The sequence below is a fragment of the Zophobas morio genome, unplaced genomic scaffold, assembly GCF_036711695.1.
Source record: "Zophobas morio isolate AGI-343-1 ecotype UQ-CSIRO unplaced genomic scaffold, CSIRO_AGI_Zmor_V1 ptg000004l, whole genome shotgun sequence".
In the NCBI taxonomy this organism is placed as follows: Eukaryota; Metazoa; Arthropoda; class Insecta; order Coleoptera; family Tenebrionidae; genus Zophobas; species Zophobas morio.
This window is the reverse complement of record NW_026972109.1, coordinates 6,952,787-6,971,009: the sequence shown is the minus strand read 5'-3', so window position 1 is coordinate 6,971,009 and position 18,223 is coordinate 6,952,787. Positions and strand designations below refer to the sequence as shown.

The 18,223-nt window shown below is 40.0% G+C and overlaps 7 protein-coding genes across 12 annotated transcripts in view; 2 read left to right on the top strand and 5 right to left on the bottom strand.

Moving 5' to 3' along the window:
- The window catches only part of LOC135139494 (inositol-trisphosphate 3-kinase homolog), a 60,746-nt gene extending 59,106 nt beyond the window's left edge, over positions 1–1,640 (bottom strand). For 2 of the 4 annotated variants that reach the window (XM_064069760.1, XM_064069767.1), the window contains exon 1: positions 1,428–1,624. In XM_064069760.1, coding sequence (XP_063925830.1) covers positions 1,428–1,499 — 72 coding nt within the window. In that variant the 5' untranslated portion in view covers positions 1,500–1,624. Of the gene's footprint in view, positions 1–1,427 lie in introns of all 4 variants that reach the window. The other 2 variants (XM_064069754.1, XM_064069801.1) reach the window with 2 other exon arrangements.
- A 1,771-nt stretch (positions 1,641–3,411) lies between these two features.
- On the top strand, positions 3,412–4,701 carry LOC135139485 (mpv17-like protein). Its single transcript, XM_064069742.1, has 3 exons — positions 3,412–3,981; positions 4,050–4,181; positions 4,340–4,701. The coding sequence occupies exons 1-3, from the start codon at positions 3,721–3,723 to the stop codon at positions 4,520–4,522; spliced, it is 576 nt and encodes a 191-aa protein (XP_063925812.1). The 5' UTR covers positions 3,412–3,720; the 3' UTR covers positions 4,523–4,701.
- Positions 4,694–8,186, bottom strand: LOC135139475 (glutamate receptor ionotropic, kainate 2-like). Of its 2 annotated transcripts, none has more exons than XM_064069719.1 (11): positions 7,928–8,186; positions 7,735–7,881; positions 7,185–7,684; positions 6,970–7,137; positions 6,767–6,919; positions 6,496–6,713; positions 6,227–6,446; positions 5,953–6,176; positions 5,765–5,902; positions 5,012–5,714; positions 4,694–4,919 (listed from the first exon to the last, which is right to left on the bottom strand). In XM_064069719.1, exons 1-11 carry the CDS (start codon positions 8,016–8,018, stop codon positions 4,749–4,751), a joined length of 2,733 nt encoding a protein of 910 aa, XP_063925789.1. In that variant the 5' UTR covers positions 8,019–8,186; the 3' UTR covers positions 4,694–4,748. The 2 variants fall into 2 exon arrangements, with proteins under 2 accessions (XP_063925789.1, XP_063925797.1); XM_064069727.1 differs by lacking the exon at positions 4,694–4,919 and having other exon boundaries at positions 5,343–5,491; positions 5,554–5,714.
- Positions 8,187–11,949: 3,763 nt separating this feature from the next.
- LOC135139427 (RUS family member 1) lies at positions 11,950–14,017 on the top strand. 2 transcript variants are annotated; one of them, XM_064069658.1, is made up of 7 exons: positions 11,950–12,118; positions 12,166–12,487; positions 12,538–12,682; positions 12,905–13,068; positions 13,117–13,570; positions 13,621–13,804; positions 13,859–14,017. In XM_064069658.1, exons 1-7 carry the CDS (start codon positions 12,046–12,048, stop codon positions 13,936–13,938), a joined length of 1,422 nt encoding a protein of 473 aa, XP_063925728.1. In that variant the 5' UTR covers positions 11,950–12,045; the 3' UTR covers positions 13,939–14,017. The 2 variants fall into 2 exon arrangements, with proteins under 2 accessions (XP_063925728.1, XP_063925736.1); XM_064069666.1 differs by lacking the exon at positions 11,950–12,118 and having other exon boundaries at positions 12,172–12,281; positions 12,338–12,487.
- Positions 13,985–14,833, bottom strand: LOC135139465 (RWD domain-containing protein 4). Its single transcript, XM_064069708.1, has 4 exons — positions 14,633–14,833; positions 14,477–14,586; positions 14,246–14,429; positions 13,985–14,198 (listed from the first exon to the last, which is right to left on the bottom strand). Exons 1-4 carry the CDS (start codon positions 14,735–14,737, stop codon positions 14,028–14,030), a joined length of 570 nt encoding a protein of 189 aa, XP_063925778.1. The 5' UTR covers positions 14,738–14,833; the 3' UTR covers positions 13,985–14,027.
- A 31-nt stretch (positions 14,834–14,864) lies between these two features.
- LOC135139455 (DNA replication complex GINS protein PSF2-like) lies at positions 14,865–15,623 on the bottom strand. Its single transcript, XM_064069698.1, has 3 exons — positions 15,354–15,623; positions 15,036–15,306; positions 14,865–14,980 (listed from the first exon to the last, which is right to left on the bottom strand). Exons 1-3 carry the CDS (start codon positions 15,596–15,598, stop codon positions 14,900–14,902), a joined length of 597 nt encoding a protein of 198 aa, XP_063925768.1. The 5' UTR covers positions 15,599–15,623; the 3' UTR covers positions 14,865–14,899.
- Positions 15,624–15,746: 123 nt separating this feature from the next.
- On the bottom strand, positions 15,747–18,000 carry LOC135139421 (glutamate receptor ionotropic, kainate glr-3). The gene is made up of 5 exons (XM_064069647.1): positions 17,341–18,000; positions 17,009–17,295; positions 16,524–16,964; positions 16,121–16,479; positions 15,747–16,071 (listed from the first exon to the last, which is right to left on the bottom strand). The coding sequence occupies exons 1-5, from the start codon at positions 17,998–18,000 to the stop codon at positions 15,752–15,754; spliced, it is 2,067 nt and encodes a 688-aa protein (XP_063925717.1). The 3' UTR covers positions 15,747–15,751.
- Between the last annotated feature and the right edge of the window lie 223 nt (positions 18,001–18,223).

Below are 18,223 nucleotides of genomic sequence, written 5' to 3'. Positions count from 1 at the left end.
TGGATTTTATAGATGGGATTCCATATTACTGAAGCATATTCCAACCGCGATCAAACTAGTGAACAATAAAGCGTTTTTATTACTGACAAGTCTTCAATCTCTTTAGAATTCCGGATTATGATATCCACTGATTTAGAAGCTGACAGAATGATTGTGTTAATGTGATCAACAAAAGTAAATTTTGAGTCGAAAATTACACCTAAATCACGAACTAGCAACAATGCACAGTAATAATCCTTGCGGTTCGGGTCCATAAAGCTTACATTATCTAGTTTGACTTGTGGGTGGTTTGGCTTAAGCCGCATAAGTCATAAGTTTTACAAAGTGTACGTCAAGTGAGTTTTGTATATATTCGAACTGAAATGGTGATTAAACATGGTCATGGGCGAGAGATATATCAATTAAAAGTTTTATTACTAGTTTTCAAGAAAAGAATCAATTTTAAAATCATTATCACTCCACCAAAATGTGTAGATTTTTGTTACCATATTTCCCAGACTCACCAGTTGATTGTTAAGAGCATAACGGAAAGTTAATCCGCCATTTTCCAGATACTCGGTATATCTAAAAAACTCGACTTCTGTGACTACGTTTTAGAAGCTGTCTAGATAACTTTGAACCAATTTCTTTTCACATGCGAAAGTGTATTTATAACAAACACGTTACAAAAATTTTGTCATCGAGTATAAACAAACAACCCAAAATGACATTCAGTTTTTAAGGTAAACCTCAACCATGGTCATATTTTTAGGATCATCAAATTATTTTGGAGTAAAAAAGTGACTCTGAACTCGGCTCGGACCCATTATAATTACCTTGAAAACGACGTAATTAAAATTTTTTCACTATCTGTAGGCACAACATCCGGTAGATGTACAATATGAGTATACCTACGAACTTTGCATAACAATTTTACCTTGTTTAATTACATACCAAAAGCACCAAAGTTCGAAACCGGTCAATGTTAAAGCAGCTATTAAATTGTCTAGACATTAAAAATTTTCTCGTAAAGATGGTATAGATGACACGAGGCAACGTACTTACATTAAACTTTGGCACACCCTGTATATGTCAAAGTCCTCATTTCGTGCAAAATTTTACAAAACGTGAAAATTAGTAACACCCAAATGACTTACGACATTTGAAAACCCCCTATGTCAGTGTTGCCAACCAAAAATCGCAAACCCCCGAATTCCTGTTAAACAATTTCGAAACTCATAAACACAACCACATTGCATTGTTTATATTAAATTAATTCGTGTTTATTATGATTTCAACACGCGAATTCCTTTCCATTAAAAACCCAATTAGGCCCTTCGCCGAAGTCCACGTTCAACGCTCAAATCCGCCTACGTCCAGACGCGAAAAAAATACGGGGTGCAATGCACCTTTTTGTTGATAACTAGAAACCTAACCTAGAAACTCACATCGGTCAAAGAGTTGAGAAAAAACGACGACGAATACGTCTGCGGTGGGAAATTCGTTGCAATTTCGGCCATTTGGGCGCACACTAATTCACGAAAAACACCAAATATTTCGGTGAAACGTCCAAAACATACGTGAACAAGAACGAGTTGGTACTAGCGAGCGTCACAGAAACAATCAAGATCCCATCGCCAACTATTCATTGATAAACACGCCTTCTAGATTTAAACCCGCAGTTGCGCATTGACATTTGAGGTTTTTTTTGACGGATTATGCAGGAATGATGACTTGATGATTATTGGGCGGTTGAAATGTTTTTTTTTTTATTATATAAATATAGAAATATGTGGGTTGAGTGGGGCTGTTTGTGCTAAATTTAATTGGTTCGAAACGAGGTACTAATTAAATAGAAAAACACACCTAGAAATTTATTATTGTAATAATATGTTATAAAAACAGGTACAAATAAAAATGTCATAGTTATTATTTTTGAAACTGTAAGAAATTTTGAATATGTTGGTTTTACGCTAATTTTAGGGAATATGCGATTTCGAAAAAAAATATTTGACGAGACTGTTATTGGCGCGGTTTTTAATTTTATTTGTAGTGCTGCCATCTAATGATACCCATATGTGGAATAAAAAAACGCTAGAATAAGAAACTCCTCAGAATATTACTCTAGAAAAATTGTTTTTTTCTAATAAATATGTTAGAAAGAAAAAATATTAAAAATAAATAGACATCTTAGAATGTTCGGCTACAGATCTCTATAATGGAACCATTTTAAATAAATACGTATATGCAACCAATTATACATACAACTGAATATCCAATAGATTTTTTCAAATTTTCGTTTTAAAATGTTTTCTGGCAACTTCATTTTCTCGTAATGTTAGCTTCATCGAAATAGTCGTTCACACCGGGTTACTTGTTATAAAATCTTCTAAATACAGAGAACAACAAAGTGACAGTTTATTAAAGAAAACTGTCAAACTGTCATTCCACAACTGATCATAGAAAACCATCCTTACATGCAACCCATGCAACTAATTCAAACGACACAACGGTTTATTTGTCAGGTATTTTTTTGAACTGTGCATGTAACATAAATGAACTTTGATATACTCTAATCATCATATTTTTGTTTTATATAGTTCATCCTTCAATTGAGGTTAAACGATGCTGTTGGTGTACCATTAAAACAAATCAAGATATGAATGAAGCAAACACGTTCACCAGAAAGCGCCGACTGTCAGGTCGTTTTATTCCACCTGACATATGCCTTGAATCTTCGTCTTCCGATTCTTCTATAATAGAAGAAGATTCTCCTAAAGAGTTCGACCCTAACAATACCTCAACAATTGTCGAACCAATCTCTCTACAATCAGCTCTTGATATGGAAGGAGTCATGGAAGAAACTGATGAATTTAATGATTCTGTGATAGATGAACCAGCAACCGTTCGAAGATCCAGCAGGAGGAGGATCGCTACAATTAACTCAGAAGTGCCTACAAATACGGTGAACCGAGTTGTAAAACTCACAGCAAAGAGTAGTGAAAAAGCTATTAAAAACTATTATTTAGATAAAAAAGTGAAAAGAACGAATCCCTCTTTAGAGACTATATTTGAAGAACCACAAGTTGTCAATAATGAAGAGGTTGTAATGAGCTCGAGGAAGTTTAAACGGGTGATCAATTTTAGTGCAGTACCACTTGTTAAAAATAGTGCAAAAATAAAAAAGAGGAAAGTGAAAGCTAAAAGCCTGAAGAATAAAGTGAAACATAAAAAAGTGACTCTTAAAGGTTTGATGGATAAACTGAGTGAGATTGATGAATGATAATTGTAATAAGTTTGTACACTGCCCTATTTATTAATATCGTAATTAAATTTTGTATGTATTTTCATGTTTTCATTTAAAAATTTGTACACACGTTCCAAGTATAAGAAACACCCAGGTATCAATGACCCAATAGTTAAACCGAGGTGGGCTAATCAGATGATGACGTTTTCGCTACGACGTCAAAACCATGGCACACTTCCTGATTTATTTCCACCGCCTTCTGCACCTGTCAGAGTGAGGTTATTCCTAAAAAAATTATTGTGTGAAAATTCTATGAAAGCGGCCGCGTCTGCGCCTTCCTCTTGGCAATGATCATCTCCACGTGTGTGACGCATCATGTGGTGATTCGAGTCCAAGGTTACAAAATTGGCCAAAACCGCCGGTTCACCTCGTTATGAATTAAACCGCGTCCAACAGTCTCACTACACTGTCTGTGATCTTAGTGCACTAGTGACATGTCAGTATTAACAAAATTCGTGGCTTTCACCAACCGCCACCCAGTGGTTAGGGGGATGATCTCCTATGCCACCATCTGGCCCACCTCTTGCATCATCCAACAAACCATGGCAGGGAAAACCCCAGAAAATTACGACTGGATGCAAGTCCTACGATTCGGTTTGTACGGAGGGTTGTTCACCGCACCAACACTGTACGCGTGGATAAGGATTTCGACCATGATTTGGCCCAAAACGAACTTGAAGACAGCCGTCATAAAGGTATTTTTTCATTTACCATGTATTGCATATGACTTTATTAATATGAAAAAATAATAATGGGGTGGTAGGCTGTTATAGAACAAATGACGTACGGACCGGCCGCACTGGGGTGTTTTTTCTTTGGAATGAGCTTACTGGAAGGAAAGGGCATCGAGGGAGCCAAAAAGGAAGTGGAGATGAAGTTCTTGCCATCATATAAAGTATGTATGGACAAAGTCCAAACTTTGCACGTGTTTAATGCCGGAAGACAGTGGCGGCTCGTGTCGGTTTAAAAATAGTGGTTATTTTTGTCACGTGACGTACATGCAGCTGCCACTGTTTTTTGTTTGAGCTATCGCCAATAAATCCGTTTTTGCAGGTCGGAATTTGCGTTTGGCCGTTTTTACAAACGATAAATTTCTGTTTTGTACCTGAGAGGAATAGGGTTCCGTACACTAGTGCCTGTAGTCTCGTTTGGTGTTGTTTTCTGGCCTACATGCACCAACTACAAATCAAAAAACAGGCAGAATTGTCGCTTGGTGGTCAGCTTTTGCCGCAATGACGCTAGTCCTAGTTCAAATATTGTAGATCTTGGGATTTTTGTGATTAATCTGTGGTATTTTTTATTGATATGTGTAGAATGAGACGCAACAGGGTATCTGATTAGCTGTGTTATTTATTTGTATAAATCGATGTTAATTTTGTTGTTAATTTTATTTATTGCATAAATCCGTTTTTATAGTTTTGTGTTTTATTGCGTTTCAAACTTTGGAACGATGCCCAAGCTATTATTCATCTGTGGCAGGAGTGCCAACTTTACTTGACATAACTGAGTGAAGGAAACTTTTAGAGTCACCGTGGGATGAAGACTGTAAATTTTTTGCCTTTGTCCTCTTTTTGGTTGCCCATATGTTTGAAGCAAATGCAACTTCGAGTTTTAGAGCTTCAAAGTAGCTCAGCTGAAATGCAGTGAAAACTTTAAATACTGTGACATAAAAAAATACTTTGTATAATATTGAAAGGTATCAAAAAAGCGCAATTAAAAACTTACGTGTTCTTCCACCGAAACATTTCTCACGTTCCACAAAAACTCCATCATCGCTAAAATAAAAGCCACCCCTACCCCAATCCCCAGCACCAAAAACACCCCACCCACATTAGCCAGCGCCAACTCGGACGAACTTTTCTCCGACGACCTGACAGGAATACAAGGAGGATCATCCCGCATCTTTTCCCACCACTTTATCTTCAACTCCTTCAACTTAGAATCTTCCTGTAGCTTCAAAATAGCCCTATTTATGGCACTCCTGTAGGGGTAGTCAATGGGCATGGCGATCCCATACCCCTTAGTATCCAACCAGCTCCCAACTTGCTTCAAATCACACTTAGTTTGAGTCTCGTACTCAATCTGTGACGACTCCATAAAAAAAGCATACAGTCGATTTTTGCTACCCTGTACTCGTTTAACTCCGTCGGCGTTGTTTTTCTCGAAGACGCTGGGTTGAGCCTGGACCATGCTGGTCCACATTTTCTGGAAAGTGGAGTAGTTGGATTCGCGGAAGAAAGCTTGGGTGGCGCCGCCTTCAACCGTACCGTATTTGATTTTGGTTTGTTTGGCGAGGGCTTCGGCACTGTCGATTACTGGTTCCATGCGTTCCATTGTGAGTAGGGCGGCTAAGTTTGCGGTGTAGCAGCTCGTCATGATGAGGGAAAAGAACCACCACATGGAAGTAACCATTCGGGAAGAAATTCCTCTGTTGTGTGATTAAACAACGACTCGTGACCCTTAAAATAAGGTACTTACTTGGGTAAAATGTCGCAGCCTTGCGTCATTATCGAACCAAGTGTGACCCACAAACAATTTTTTAGGTTCCAGATGTTCTCAAGTTCTTCGGGGTGGCGGTCACATGGATGGGGGTTTTCCCAATCACCGGGTGCCATACTACAGAAAATGGATGCCTACTAGATGTCTGAGAGCCATCGAGGACTTACCGTGCCACTAGGTACAAAATCACAGAAACCGCTAAGTACAAAGTGGCTGTATAAATCCAAATGTCAGTCGAAAACGGGGTAAGAAAAGCAAACATGTTAACGTCTTTTTCTTCGGCTTTTTTGTACAAAATGCTTATTCCTAGACGCATGAAGGGCATGCTAAAATCGACCACTTCGCGTCGCTGGTGCGTTATCGATAAGTCACAGATGGCCAAATCGGCCTTCTAAAGTGATAACTGACTAAGTACACAACATGAATTTGTTTCACACTTACGCGGTCTAACAAATCTTTAATTAACCCATTCCACGATTTGGTCACCGGATCGTAATTCCCATACTTTCCATCTTCGGCAAGTCGAAATTCGTACTTAAACCCGAGTATTCCAGCTATGCCGTCTATCAGGTCCATCGAAAAACCTTCATATCTCGCATTACCAGTGAGAACGTCCCCTTCGAAGCGAGGTTTGCGTTCCATCAAGTACGGCGGACCTAATCTAAAAGGTACTATACAAATGGGAGTCCACAATTTGCCAAATTTAAAACCTGGAAGAAACTATCAAAACTCCTTTTTGCATATTTTTGACTAAAGCGTCGTAGCTGTCGTTGTCGCTTCTCATGAATGTGAGAACGTCAGGGCTTTCGGCGTTCCACGTAGCGACAACGTTGTCACGATGACCCCCAACAACGTAAATCGTGAAATTTGTACGCCTACCGGTGGAATCAAAAGCTAGGGGGCCGCTTACTCCAACGGGATTTGTTTTCTTAAAAAAAGAAAAACAGAAAAAACAAAAATATAACATATTAAAGGTCTTACGACTTTCATAAAAGAAGCAATTCGGAACCCATGCTCCCATTTCTCCTCACTGTCGCAATATAAAATCGTTGGGACAATGGGATCAGTCACATGGACCGCGTTTACTGAGTTCATGAACATTTCAGCCGCATCATAGATAAGAGCCGTTTTGGTCTGGAAAACGACAAAGCCAGACTTTCACACTTACTTAAAACTTTACATACTGTAATAGAGAAAGGTCTAAACTGAATTCGATTCGGATCATGAAAGTCTGCATACTGTTCCCATTCAGTTAAGGCACTCTGAAAATCCTCACTACTAGGATCAAGAATTCTGATTGTGGTAATATTGACAGAGGCATGTAGTGACGAAAAATCAACAGTGTGGGCATCCTAAATACCAAAAATAGCATACAATAAATAAAAATATTAGTTTGTACCAGCGACGTTAAAAAATAATTGTAGGACGACGACTCCATCAAGCCCACTTCTTTCGCCTGTTCTAAAACCCTAAGAATACTGTCTGATTTACAGTCTAAAATGATTCTGTGTTCACTAGAGGCCCGAATTTCTTTCAACAAAGGTCTACAATCGGGTCCTTCCAACTGCCGCACCATTACAGTACTGTGTTTATTGTAACTTTGCAATTTCAGTACTTCTTGTAACCTAACCAAACCGTCGTTCTCCTCATATAGAATCACAAAGCTCCTCCACTGCAAATTTCGAACAATTGTGGCCAAAGCCTGAGACAACAAATACGCATCTGGGTAGAAATTAATAGTCGTGTGTTTATCATCAAAGAACGCCGATTGGTGCCAACTTGTGAGAAAGTGGGGGATTTCCAAATTCGCGCTCACGGATTGGATAATCGACGATGACGTAAATGAAGTGGGGCTAAAAACCGCCGCCAACCCTCCTTCTTCTTGCGTGATGTTGCACACTGGAATGTACTCCGTCGCAAACTCACACCCTCGACTGTACCATACTTACGGAGTCTACAACACTGAAAACTATCGATTCTGGCAACTTTTTGTGTCTTCACGACGTATTCAAACTCTTGTTGCATTGTATTCATGGTGTGTACTACGCTTTTAAGGGCGATTTTCGCCTGGTCATCTTCCTCGTCGAAGAATGCGCCTGAAAATAGTCACTGAAATAAAGCACGAGTGATGATCTCACTCACCGATCGTGATGACGTTTTGATTTGCCAGACATAGGTAGTTGTAAGCAGCAAACATCAACAGCCAAAATACATTTTGGTAAACTATTTTCATGGTGGCACTTGGTCAAAAATGTTATCGCACGAGGCTTCCGTGCAATCGGCGTGAAATAATTTATGTTAGAAGGTTTGCATATGGCGTTGGAAGCGCGCCAAATTTTTTTGGTTTACCGAGAATAGAACGATTAAGATTTGTTTGTTCTTCAGGGTAAGTACTTTTTCAGAGCTGTGTCACTGATAAAAATCGTGAACGCGGGGATCGTGGCAGTGAAAAGGTCGTTTAAAATAAAATGGGGTCAAGGTAATGTTTGTTGTAGTTAAATTTGTTGGATGCCGTTGTAATAACCCAAACCTGCCGCCGAATTTTGCACATGCGCACTCTGAACAAGAAAAACCGCGCAAATTCAAATGAATAATTTGGCCTATGATCGTGAACGTCTAGCAAGGTTAGGACCTACGTCGTGTTACGTTAATATGGCGGCAGGCGGTCCAGATCTATAGCGAAGTGAGCAAACCAACGAGTGAGGGAAGAACACAGGTATAAAGACACATAAATTTTTAACGGGAGGGCGCCTTTAATGTTTAACGATTACACAATAAACGAGTTAAACACATTGCAGTTTGCAATTACAATTATTTTTGCGACACATTTCGTCCTGTTTACTAAATTTAATATCATTGTGTTTACAAATTGTTAAAAAGCAAGGTTCGGGTCCAAACCTCCCAGAAAGACACCGAACAGGCCCATTAAATTACATCTTTTCTAACAATAAATTTTTCTTATAATTTTTATACGCGGAACAATGACTCCCATTCGCACCTTCGCCGTGAAAAAAAAAACAAAAAAAAACGTAGCGCTTCGCCAGTGGAAGAACAGGAAGGTTATTTGACGTGCAAGGATATACAAGTGTCACATTCGAGAGAGAGATAAGAGGGGGAGAGAGAGAGAGAGAGGTAGTTAGGGCCGGGGGAACGCCCCCCCGTCCAAAAGTTTCCTGTCCGGGCCCGCCGGCTTCGTGGCGCGATGTACCATTGACTACCGGCCGTTCCACGAGAAGCTGCTGTCCCCGAATACAACTGCCACCCCGTCTACAAGGTCCGATGGCCCCGCAGTAACCAGGTCGCTGCTCAGTAGTATCGTGTACCGTCCGATCAACGACGGGATTAAAGTCGGCGGTACATCACGCATCGATCACCCGCGGAACGGAAAAAAGAAAAAGGAACCGGACCTATCAATCATGCCTTGTACTAACGTGAAAAGAAGAGAAGTCAACTACAAAGACACATAAAAAAAAACACCCGCGTTCAGGGCAGACGATAAACACACAAATTTAAAAAATAATGGGTGGGGGGTTTCCCCTGGGGTGCTTCCCCTATTGCCGTTTTGGCTTTTTGGCGAGTACATATTGGAAATTCAGCTGTAGGAACTAATCGTCACGTGCGCATACATTAATTATTAGGTACATTTACACACACAAAAAAAAGAAAGAGAGAGAACGAGAAATGAGAGAGAGGGGGAGAGAAAGCTCTGCGCCACGGGTCGTAGTTGAGTGCAAGCGAATCAGATTACGAACAGAGGAGTCATTATTTTCACAGGTTCTAATTTACGTGTTACGACAACACTTCAATAAACAAAGAAACAAATAACCAAGCGTCACCGTCGCGTCGGTCGCCATTTTGTTCTCCGTGAAGCGTCACATGTTATCCCTTTCTAATTAATACAAATAACAAAGATAGACAAACGCCACCATCGCGTCGGTCGCGATTTTCGCTTGTGCGCAGCGTCACTCGGTTTCTCTTTCTAGCTAACACAATAACAAAGACAGCAAAACGCCGGCGTCGCGTCGGTCGCCCTTTTTTACTTTTCGTGAAGCGTCACAGACTGTCTCTTTCTAACTAACGCAACTAACAATTACCCAATTACCCGATATCCACCACCTAGCTACGCTAACCCAAAACAAAACAATGCTATTTACCCACGTTCTATGTCCGTCTTAAAATTAACCCTTCCATTCCTAGCCCACTTTGATACAACTTTCCGACACCTGACCGCGCGAACAACGAATCTATCATTATTATACCAACACCGCTTTCGCATGCATGCACACCTCTTACAATAATCCGCCTCTAACATCATATGTGATAGTCTAGCCTACCAATAAGCCACCGAGTTGGGAAAGGGTTAATCCAATCGGCGTCCTTTCAGCTTCGGCACTTAAGTCGCAGTCGCCGTGCGGGCGTCGCACTAAATTTCACCTCACTGGGTAGGAAATCGTTTATTGGTACACCGCACCGTCCCAAATGTCTCGGAGGAGTCGGTGGTTTCCTATTTCCAGACGAAAAACTCCAGAAAAATACAAAGATTGACACCAGTAATTTGTTCGATCTTGCACCCTTGAAGGTAGTACTCTGACTGACTTCTCTCCCTTCCTTTTCGCCTCGTATCTCCGCATCCCCCGGTACGTCCCGTACCACCCAACAGATGGCGTACTAAGTATCGTTCTGGTAGAGTCCCTGTAGAGAGAGTACCGCAAACCTCCGCCATTTTAACTCCAATACGACGCGCCAACTTTAAACGGAGCATGTTGATGGGTTGTATGAATAATAAATTCTTGTAGAATAAAAATTTTTAGAATTTAAAACGAAGGGCAATTTTTGAATCGAAACGAAGTACTATTTCCCAATTTTATTCATATCATCCAGTTCATGCTATTTTAATTTGGATTTTTAATGATAGGGCAAGAATTTAGGTAAACAAACGAAAGGACAATCGCAGAAAATATTGAAATCTTTTATTGCATTTTGTTTGCCAAAACACGCATCGCAATACTTTTACTACTTCTAATATTAACACTATTGGTAACAATTTTTTTATGTATAAACTTATTCTCATGTCGTAAACTAAAGAAAAATCGCGTCCTGACAAAAATATGTACAATTTTATTTACAATTGGATGGCACGTGGGCGAAGCCGAATACTGATTTTCTCCCAAAAATTCATTTGAAACATCAATAAATGTTTTTTTATTGTTGAGCAGCAAATGTTTGTTCCCTCTAAAATACATTTCTGCCCTAACTATATAATTAAAAAACTCCACCTTGGGGAAGTGAAGAATATTTTCTTTATAACTTTTTAACCGTGTTAACAAGCCCAATGTGTTATTTTTTAGTTCTTCGTCCTCTTCTCGACCTTTTTCACTCCTATTGTTACAGTTGGCGATACAACAACCCGGCATTGTTCACTTATAAAATCCCACTTTATATAATATATACAGATATTTACACGCACTATACACACATTCCAGCTCTTGTTTTTGTTCAAAAAAAAAAAAAACAACAATCAAAACTAACGTTATTTCAGCTGATGCCGAGCCGCCATTTTACCTCCAAGGTAGTGAGTAAAGCAATTGCGGTACTCTCTCTACAGGGACTCTACGTTCTGGGATAAATTCGGATGTTGCTTTGGCGCTGATCTTGTTTCGATTTAAATTTAAAGCGGGATATTACACCGTGGATGTTAATATAAAAATAAGAAAAACGTGCGCCTAATCAAATTGTCATAAGGTTTTGTCTGATCTGGCTAGTCCGTCTGATATGGTTTGGTGTCCGTTCGTTTGTCTGTCTGTTTGATCCGTCAAGTCTGTCTGATCGACTAATCGTTACAATGTTAATCCAAGCAAGTTAGCTTTATTCTAGGATAATTTTCATTCAAGTGTGTAGCTTTAAAATTACAACAAAATGTTGATTCTACAATTTTTTGTTCTTTCATAACTCAATTGGATCAAAATATCAATATCTTATAAAGTAGATTCCGATCACCTTTGGTGTATTGTGGGTTGCATATGCTGCCACAAATATTAATTTGTATCTTAATTATAATTAATATTAACTCTTCGTATTATTATTAACAATTAAACATGATTTATACTCTACCCTTACAAAAATTTTAAAATAGCGCTTTCCACCTCCCCACTCTCCCCACCTCTTGTCAAAATCAGCTGTTTGTCAAGCACCTGTCTACATACCACTTATTGATGTCAAGTCCCAAATACCGTTTCACCTCCGCATTCCTTCCATAAATAATGCCACATGAAGACAACCTCCTAACAGAACGATGTGGCTCTTTAGGCCACCCCATCAGATACACCCGCCAAGGTAACACCCCATCAACCCCCTCACAATTCAAAAATCTTCTCCAACAGGTCACAACGCTATCTCCCGGCGCGAAGAATCCGAAGAAACCTTCGCCGACTCTTTCCTCCAATCGCTTCTGGGCTTCTTTCGCGAAGTTCTCCTCCCACATGGTTATCCAGACAGTGTAAGCGAAGATTATTTTGATTACCAACTATGGGACACGGTCCAAGCCTTTTGTAGTACCATCACTGGGATCTTCACCACGCAGGCCATCCTCAAAGGGGTGGGTGTGGGTAATGCAGAAGCCTCTGCGCTGTCTGCCACCATCACCTGGATTATGAAAGATGGGACAGGCATGGTTGGGAGGATTATTTTCGCCTGGTGGAAAGGGTAATGGGTTGTAAATGGGCGAGAGGGTTTGAGTCAAGACCTTTTTGTAGAAATTCGCTTGATTGTAACTGTAAGAAGTGGAGGCTGTTTGCGGATTTGTTGAATGATGGGGCAATGCTTTTGGAGTTGTGTATACCATATGTCACGCATTTGTCCATGGAGGTTTTGTGCGTATCGACGGCTATGAAGGCCGTGGTAAGTAATATTTGACTTTATTTAAAAATGTATGCTGCGTATTTAATTCATCAATCATACAGTTCTGCGTCACTAAAGTTGTCGCGGAAAATAACTAATATGTAATCAATTACCGCTTAATTGTATACCTCGCAGGCACAGTATAGTTTTGAATAAAATAAATGACATAGGAATTAATATTAGCAGCTCTTTCCAAGTACTATATACACGCGCTCTTTGCAGGTGGGCGTGGCTGGTGGTGCCACCCGTGCCTCGATAACCAATCACCAAGCAGTAAAAGGCAATATGGCGGAAATTTCGGCCAAAGATGGCAGCCAAGAAACCCTCGTGAACCTAATAGCAAGTTTCACCGGAATTTTTCTAATAAACTACTTCACGGATGCAACGTAAAACCACACACTTGTAAAAATTCAAACCCAGATGTATTTTTGTAGAGCCCAGTGGATTGTCACCTTCCTTTTGATTTTACTTCATCTGTATTCAAACTATCAAGCGGTCACTTCGCTAATTTTCAAAAATTTGAACGATCTGCGATTAACTTTGGTCCTGAAGAGTTATTTGGTTGTAAATGCCGTTTTAGGACCGGAACGAATCAATCAAGTGGAGTCAGTTTTTTTGGGTTTTGGTATCAGTGTGGAGAAGTTTTGCGGATTTAAAGTAGTTTTAGGGAAAAGTTTATCAAAGGCCTTGAAGAATTATAGTTATGAAGAGCTAAAGAGCCTCACGGATGTGTATAAGGATAGGAAATATTTAATAGTACCTGATTTACAAAGAAGAACTATGTTTGTTATTTTTGAGAGAGGGGAACTTCCAGCGGACATCATAGCTGGATATTACAATGCAGTATTATTGGGAATTGCTACCTGTATATACAATAGGGAGACTCTTGTAAGTGTTATAAATATTGAAAAAAAAAACAGACTAAGAAATTACTTCAGGACATTTATGCCAAGAGACAGCTACACCATTCAGCTCCTATTACAAGATTGAGCACCTTCATGAAGTCGTATGATATTAATAGCCGTGACACCCTAGAAAACCTTCCTCGTCGGACGTTGGAGGCACTCAATGATTTTATTAATCAAGAAATGGACATGTTATTCATGGCGCTACAAGTTAACGGTATTTTATTCATTTCCTTCCATTTAAATGATCTAAAACCGTTTATTTTTACAGGGTGGAAAACCGACAGCCACGCCCTCTGCGTAGACGAATGGAGGGCCCAATGGAAGGACTTGGACCGAAAGTCCCTCTAACATCTTTTTTATAATTATTTTTTATATGGTTGGTTGAATAATAATATTTTCATAAAAATATATATTTTTATATAAATAATACACCATGTTTATGAAGTGGGTGTGGTTGGTTCTTTAGGCCCTGTTTGAGACAAGTGTTTGACAATGTCGACCCAGTTCCACCCCCTGGGTCGTTCCCCCTTATTGTCAACTCGATTCCATTGGCGTCGCTTTTGTGCTTTCGTCAACTGCTCTTTCTTGGGGACTTTTTGAGTCGCCCCCTTAACAAACCATTAAAAATCTTTAAAAAACCATATGAAATACTCACCTGATCACTTTCAACAATCGCCAATTTCTCTATATTGTCCAAGTTTCCCTCAGGCTGCTCCTCAATGAGTTCTTCAAACTTTTCCTTCACAAATTCGAACAATGAGTATGTCATTGACATCCCCAAATATTGTTGAGCTTCTTTTTCAACTAAAGACGCGATTTTGTCTTTGAGAAGTTTAACTCTGCAAGACGAACTTGAGGTGGTTAGGCGTGAAAAATGAGCACTTACACGTGTTTGTTGTAGAAAGTATCCATGTTCACTTCAGGCAGTTCGTTGGGGTACTTCTCACCCCATTTGATTTCAAGGAGGAAGGATTTCATCGTGTCGCTTTCGCCGTACTGGAAGAACTCAAGTCAGAGATAATTTTAGCCAAACTTTACTCACTTTATATTGGAAAGTATTGGAAGAAATTTGTTTAAAACATTCATCCCCATCGTAAATCGACGATAAAACTTCACGTTCCTCCTCTTGTAATTCTGTCTCCGACATTTTGACAATTTAAAACGTTTCTAACATTTCTAATTTTACAAAATAGAAAAGTTTGGTAAAAAATAACCTTACTTTAGGACATAACCTCACTTTAATTTTGACGGATGACAGGCGACCAAAACAAAAATTTAAAAATAATCGTTTAATATAAACAAATATACATCAAGACTGAAACGACGTTGAGACCCTTGAGTGTGTACTGAACGACATAGTTTGTGACTGCGAGCCCACGTTTGGTTGGAACTGCAAAACACACATATAACCTAAAAGTCAAAATTTCCAACTTGTACCAACCCACCGTTTTCATTCGATAAATGTGATCTAGAGCGTGCGGCAATAAAGGCCTCATCGAATTAATTTCCATCATGGTTAGGTTATCAACAGCTGCGTACATTTCGTGGTTTTTAACCAACAAATCTATGGAGGATCTAAGTTTTGACATTCGGATGTCCCAGATGTCTTTCACAATAGTACGAATTTCATCGGCACGTGGAATATCATCAGAAGCGCAACCTAGTAATTGTTTCACTTCCACCATATAGAACTCACTTGGCATTTTGGTGAAAACTCTGGAAACCAGGATGTAGTGACTCAAATTGGTGTGTAATGCACAAACCTAGACAATTTTTCGTCTGTTTTAATCAATTCGAGAGTGTCAACGTCCATCCATTCGGGTGGTTGAATTCTACACCTTTTTTGTTGTTTTAAGTTGACGGCGACCCACAATGGGACTCTAATGGGAAGACCCGCCCGAAATGGCCCATAGTCACCTTGTATTAAATGGACGGATTCACTGGTAAAAGATGGAACAATTGACACTAGGTGTTTCTCTCCTAAAAATTCCACTTCTTCAGGGTCCATTGCATGTGTGTTTATAACCTAAGTGAGTGACAGTAAAATTGGCGCCAAAACCACCAGTTGATGGTGCGCACTCGCAAAAATATCCTATTCTATTTGAATTTACAATTATTTCTACGACACTAATTTGCAATAAGTGTGAAGACACCCATTGTTTTATTCCGCTTTCTTAACATACTGAATCGAACGCGAATACTTATTATAATTCGGATCCTTCTTAACGTGGTAGTTAAAGTGAATAATTTCTGCCACTAGTGCAGCAACACTGATGAAATATCCGATACTCAAAGCAACTAAAGCACCAAAAAGCTTCTTCATACTCATTATAGCTTTGCTTTCTTCAGGTGTTCTTTGAACCTCTGCGTTTAAAATAGGCGACATTACATCATCTAGCCATTTTTTGATCAAACCGGCTTCCAAAACACGTCTTATATATTTATCAACCCTCGGTTTTATTGGCGAATTCTTTTGCAACCCTGTAAGCATTTTAATAAAAAATTAACACTTCTTGGAGTATTTGCGTACCAATCGAAATCGGCATCTTAATCACACAATCCGTCATTATATGTAAATTTCGGTCCTCTTTCGCAATATCCTTCATTTCTTGCGACTGGTTAGAAGCCGAACTTACCCTCGACATTTGAAATCGCAATTGCCTCTTCACCAACGCCTCCTTAAGGAAATAACTGTTTTCATAAAATGCGAAGACCCCTTGTGCCACTTTATCGACTGCCTCGTTCGAATCGTTAACGACTTCGAAATTCTCTCCAATGAGTTTGGTGGAAGGATCGAGAGACATTTTGAAGAACTCACGGTTGACCTCGCCCCAACCGCCGCATTTTAATCGACTGTTGATTAGTTCTTGTAATGTGTTGATTGTTACCCTGAAAAGTACCATCAGTTGAGAAAATGGAGGGTGAAGTCGTACCGGGGAGTCGGGCTGGCTAGAATAGCGGTCATACTAGCCCTGTAGGCTACGACTAAGAGAAGGGAATACAACCAGTACCATCCCGTGAGCATGCGCAAAGACCATCCAGTCGGTAGTTTAGGGAGAGATACTAGTAGTAGCATACTATAAGTGTACAACATACTATTGAAGGGTCTACTGAACTGGTATAACCCCACAGCCTCCCCTTCCGGCTTCGGGGGGTTGTACTTTTCCTTCATTAGGGTATACTTGACATTAGGGTCGAGTTTCTCCAAATCCGGACACATAGACAAGGTTATTATCTTCCGTTTCTTACTCAACGGGTCTACGTTTTTTGTTTTTTCTTTAATTCTGCTAATAGTTTCGTGGAAGCGTGCCAATGCATAGAAAACGCCGCCGCTGATAAGCAAACACACGATAACAGCAGCCCACATAGAAGGCCTACAATATCACATTTAGTAAAAGTGGAAGACATCTCGTTCTACTTAAATGGGAGAATTAAAGTCTTCCACGAGTTGTCAGTGAGCGACTCTGGAGTCAGAAAAGTCAAACACTCCGTGTTATACGGGACACTTAAATCCATTAACTCTAGAAAATACGGGGTATAGTACAAATCTCCCAAGGCTATATCGGCACTAGTGCCGACCATCTCGCCAATCAACCCCGTATACTTCCCCGACGCTTGTTTTCCGCCCCACATCTGAGCATTAGCGTTTACCGGTTCGTACATCTCGCACCGGAAGTTCATAGCAGCGGAAACGGTTTGCAAGATCTAAAAACAACCCTCACTAACTTTCAAGCTTTTCCCCTAAATTACCTCGACTTCCGCCCCGGAAAAGTTCCCAAGCACCGCTCTAACTGTGTTTGTTTGTAAATTTTTCGTAGTCCCTGGGATGTGGCTAAAAGCTGCAACTTTGAGAGTTTGGTTACGTAAATCGGACGTTTTGTCTCTGAATAAATCCACCCCTTTGCGAAATTTAGATTTCGTCCAGATATCTAACCTTCTCGGGACGAGGACCGAAGTGATTTGGGACGGGAAAGGCACTGTTGTTATTTCAAACCAAGGGATGCTTTGCCCGGACCTTTCGCCACCGTATCGCCTGATAAAAATCACGTTGATTATGCGTTTCCAGATGTAGAACAGGCTTTTGTCGAACAAGCGGTTGTCGTAGCTGATGATGAACTTCGCTCGGGTGTTGATTACTCTGTATCTGTCGCCGAAACGCAGCAACCGCGCCACTTGTAACCCGTTGGACACTAAAATTATGTACATTTGACAACCTTCGTTCTTTGCGGTGGTTAATGCGGATTTGGTTTCGTCGGACGGGGAGAGGAGGTCTTCGTATTCGTCTACATTTAGCACGATAAACGTAATATAAGGACCAAATCTACGGAACCAAGATTTCGAAAATGTTCCGCTGTAGATGTCATCGCTTAATAAGACGACGCATTTGTACGGAAGTAAATTTTTCACCATTATTTCTTCCAGCAGCAGGCGGAAATTATCGTCATTTTGCTCTTCGTCGTCGTGTAAAATTGATTTAAGCCTGAAAAGACGAGCATTTAAAGTTTTCTGGAAGATGAATTCGTACCCGTTTTGAGTTGAATAAGCGACGAAAACAAGTATCGCAACTACTTTCAAGTGCATCGCTTCGGTTTTAATGTTCTAGAGCTTGAAGCGTTTCCCATGTAAATTGAGT

Bases quoted from the DNA above. Each gene is read 5' to 3' on its own strand.
- LOC135139485 (XM_064069742.1), top strand. From the start codon at position 3,721: ATGTCAGTATTAACAAAATTCGTGGCTTTCACCAACCGCCACCCAGTG. The intron at 3,982-4,049 runs GTATTTTTTCAT...ATGGGGTGGTAG, and splicing joins TGAAGACAGCCGTCATAAAG to GCTGTTATAGAACAAATGAC. The intron at 4,182-4,339 runs GTATGTATGGAC...CCGTTTTTGCAG, and splicing joins AGTTCTTGCCATCATATAAA to GTCGGAATTTGCGTTTGGCC.
- LOC135139475 (XM_064069719.1), bottom strand. From the start codon at position 8,018: ATGAAAATAGTTTACCAAAATGTATTTTGGCTGTTGATGTTTGCTGCT. The intron at 6,714-6,766 runs GTAAGACCTTTA...TCTTTTTTTAAG, and splicing joins TTGCTTCTTTTATGAAAGTC to AAAACAAATCCCGTTGGAGT. The intron at 5,715-5,764 runs GTAAGTACCTTA...ATCACACAACAG, and splicing joins GGCTGCGACATTTTACCCAA to AGGAATTTCTTCCCGAATGG.
- LOC135139427 (XM_064069658.1), top strand. From the start codon at position 12,046: ATGCCACATGAAGACAACCTCCTAACAGAACGATGTGGCTCTTTAGGC. The intron at 12,488-12,537 runs GTAATGGGTTGT...ACCTTTTTGTAG, and splicing joins ATTTTCGCCTGGTGGAAAGG to AAATTCGCTTGATTGTAACT. The intron at 13,571-13,620 runs GTAAGTGTTATA...AAATTACTTCAG, and splicing joins TATACAATAGGGAGACTCTT to GACATTTATGCCAAGAGACA.
- LOC135139465 (XM_064069708.1), bottom strand. From the start codon at position 14,737: ATGTCGGAGACAGAATTACAAGAGGAGGAACGTGAAGTTTTATCGTCG. The intron at 14,587-14,632 runs GTGAGTAAAGTT...GAGTTCTTCCAG, and splicing joins CCAATACTTTCCAATATAAA to TACGGCGAAAGCGACACGAT. The intron at 14,199-14,245 runs GTGAGTATTTCA...TGGTTTGTTAAG, and splicing joins CGATTGTTGAAAGTGATCAG to GGGGCGACTCAAAAAGTCCC.
- LOC135139455 (XM_064069698.1), bottom strand. From the start codon at position 15,598: ATGGACCCTGAAGAAGTGGAATTTTTAGGAGAGAAACACCTAGTGTCA. The intron at 15,307-15,353 runs GTTTGTGCATTA...CCTGGTTTCCAG, and splicing joins ACAGACGAAAAATTGTCTAG to AGTTTTCACCAAAATGCCAA. The intron at 14,981-15,035 runs GTGGGTTGGTAC...TGTGTTTTGCAG, and splicing joins ACATTTATCGAATGAAAACG to TTCCAACCAAACGTGGGCTC.
- LOC135139421 (XM_064069647.1), bottom strand. From the start codon at position 18,000: ATGGTGAAAAATTTACTTCCGTACAAATGCGTCGTCTTATTAAGCGAT. The intron at 17,296-17,340 runs GTAATTTAGGGG...GGTTGTTTTTAG, and splicing joins TTTCCGGGGCGGAAGTCGAG to ATCTTGCAAACCGTTTCCGC. The intron at 16,480-16,523 runs GTACGACTTCAC...GGTACTTTTCAG, and splicing joins CTAGCCAGCCCGACTCCCCG to GGTAACAATCAACACATTAC.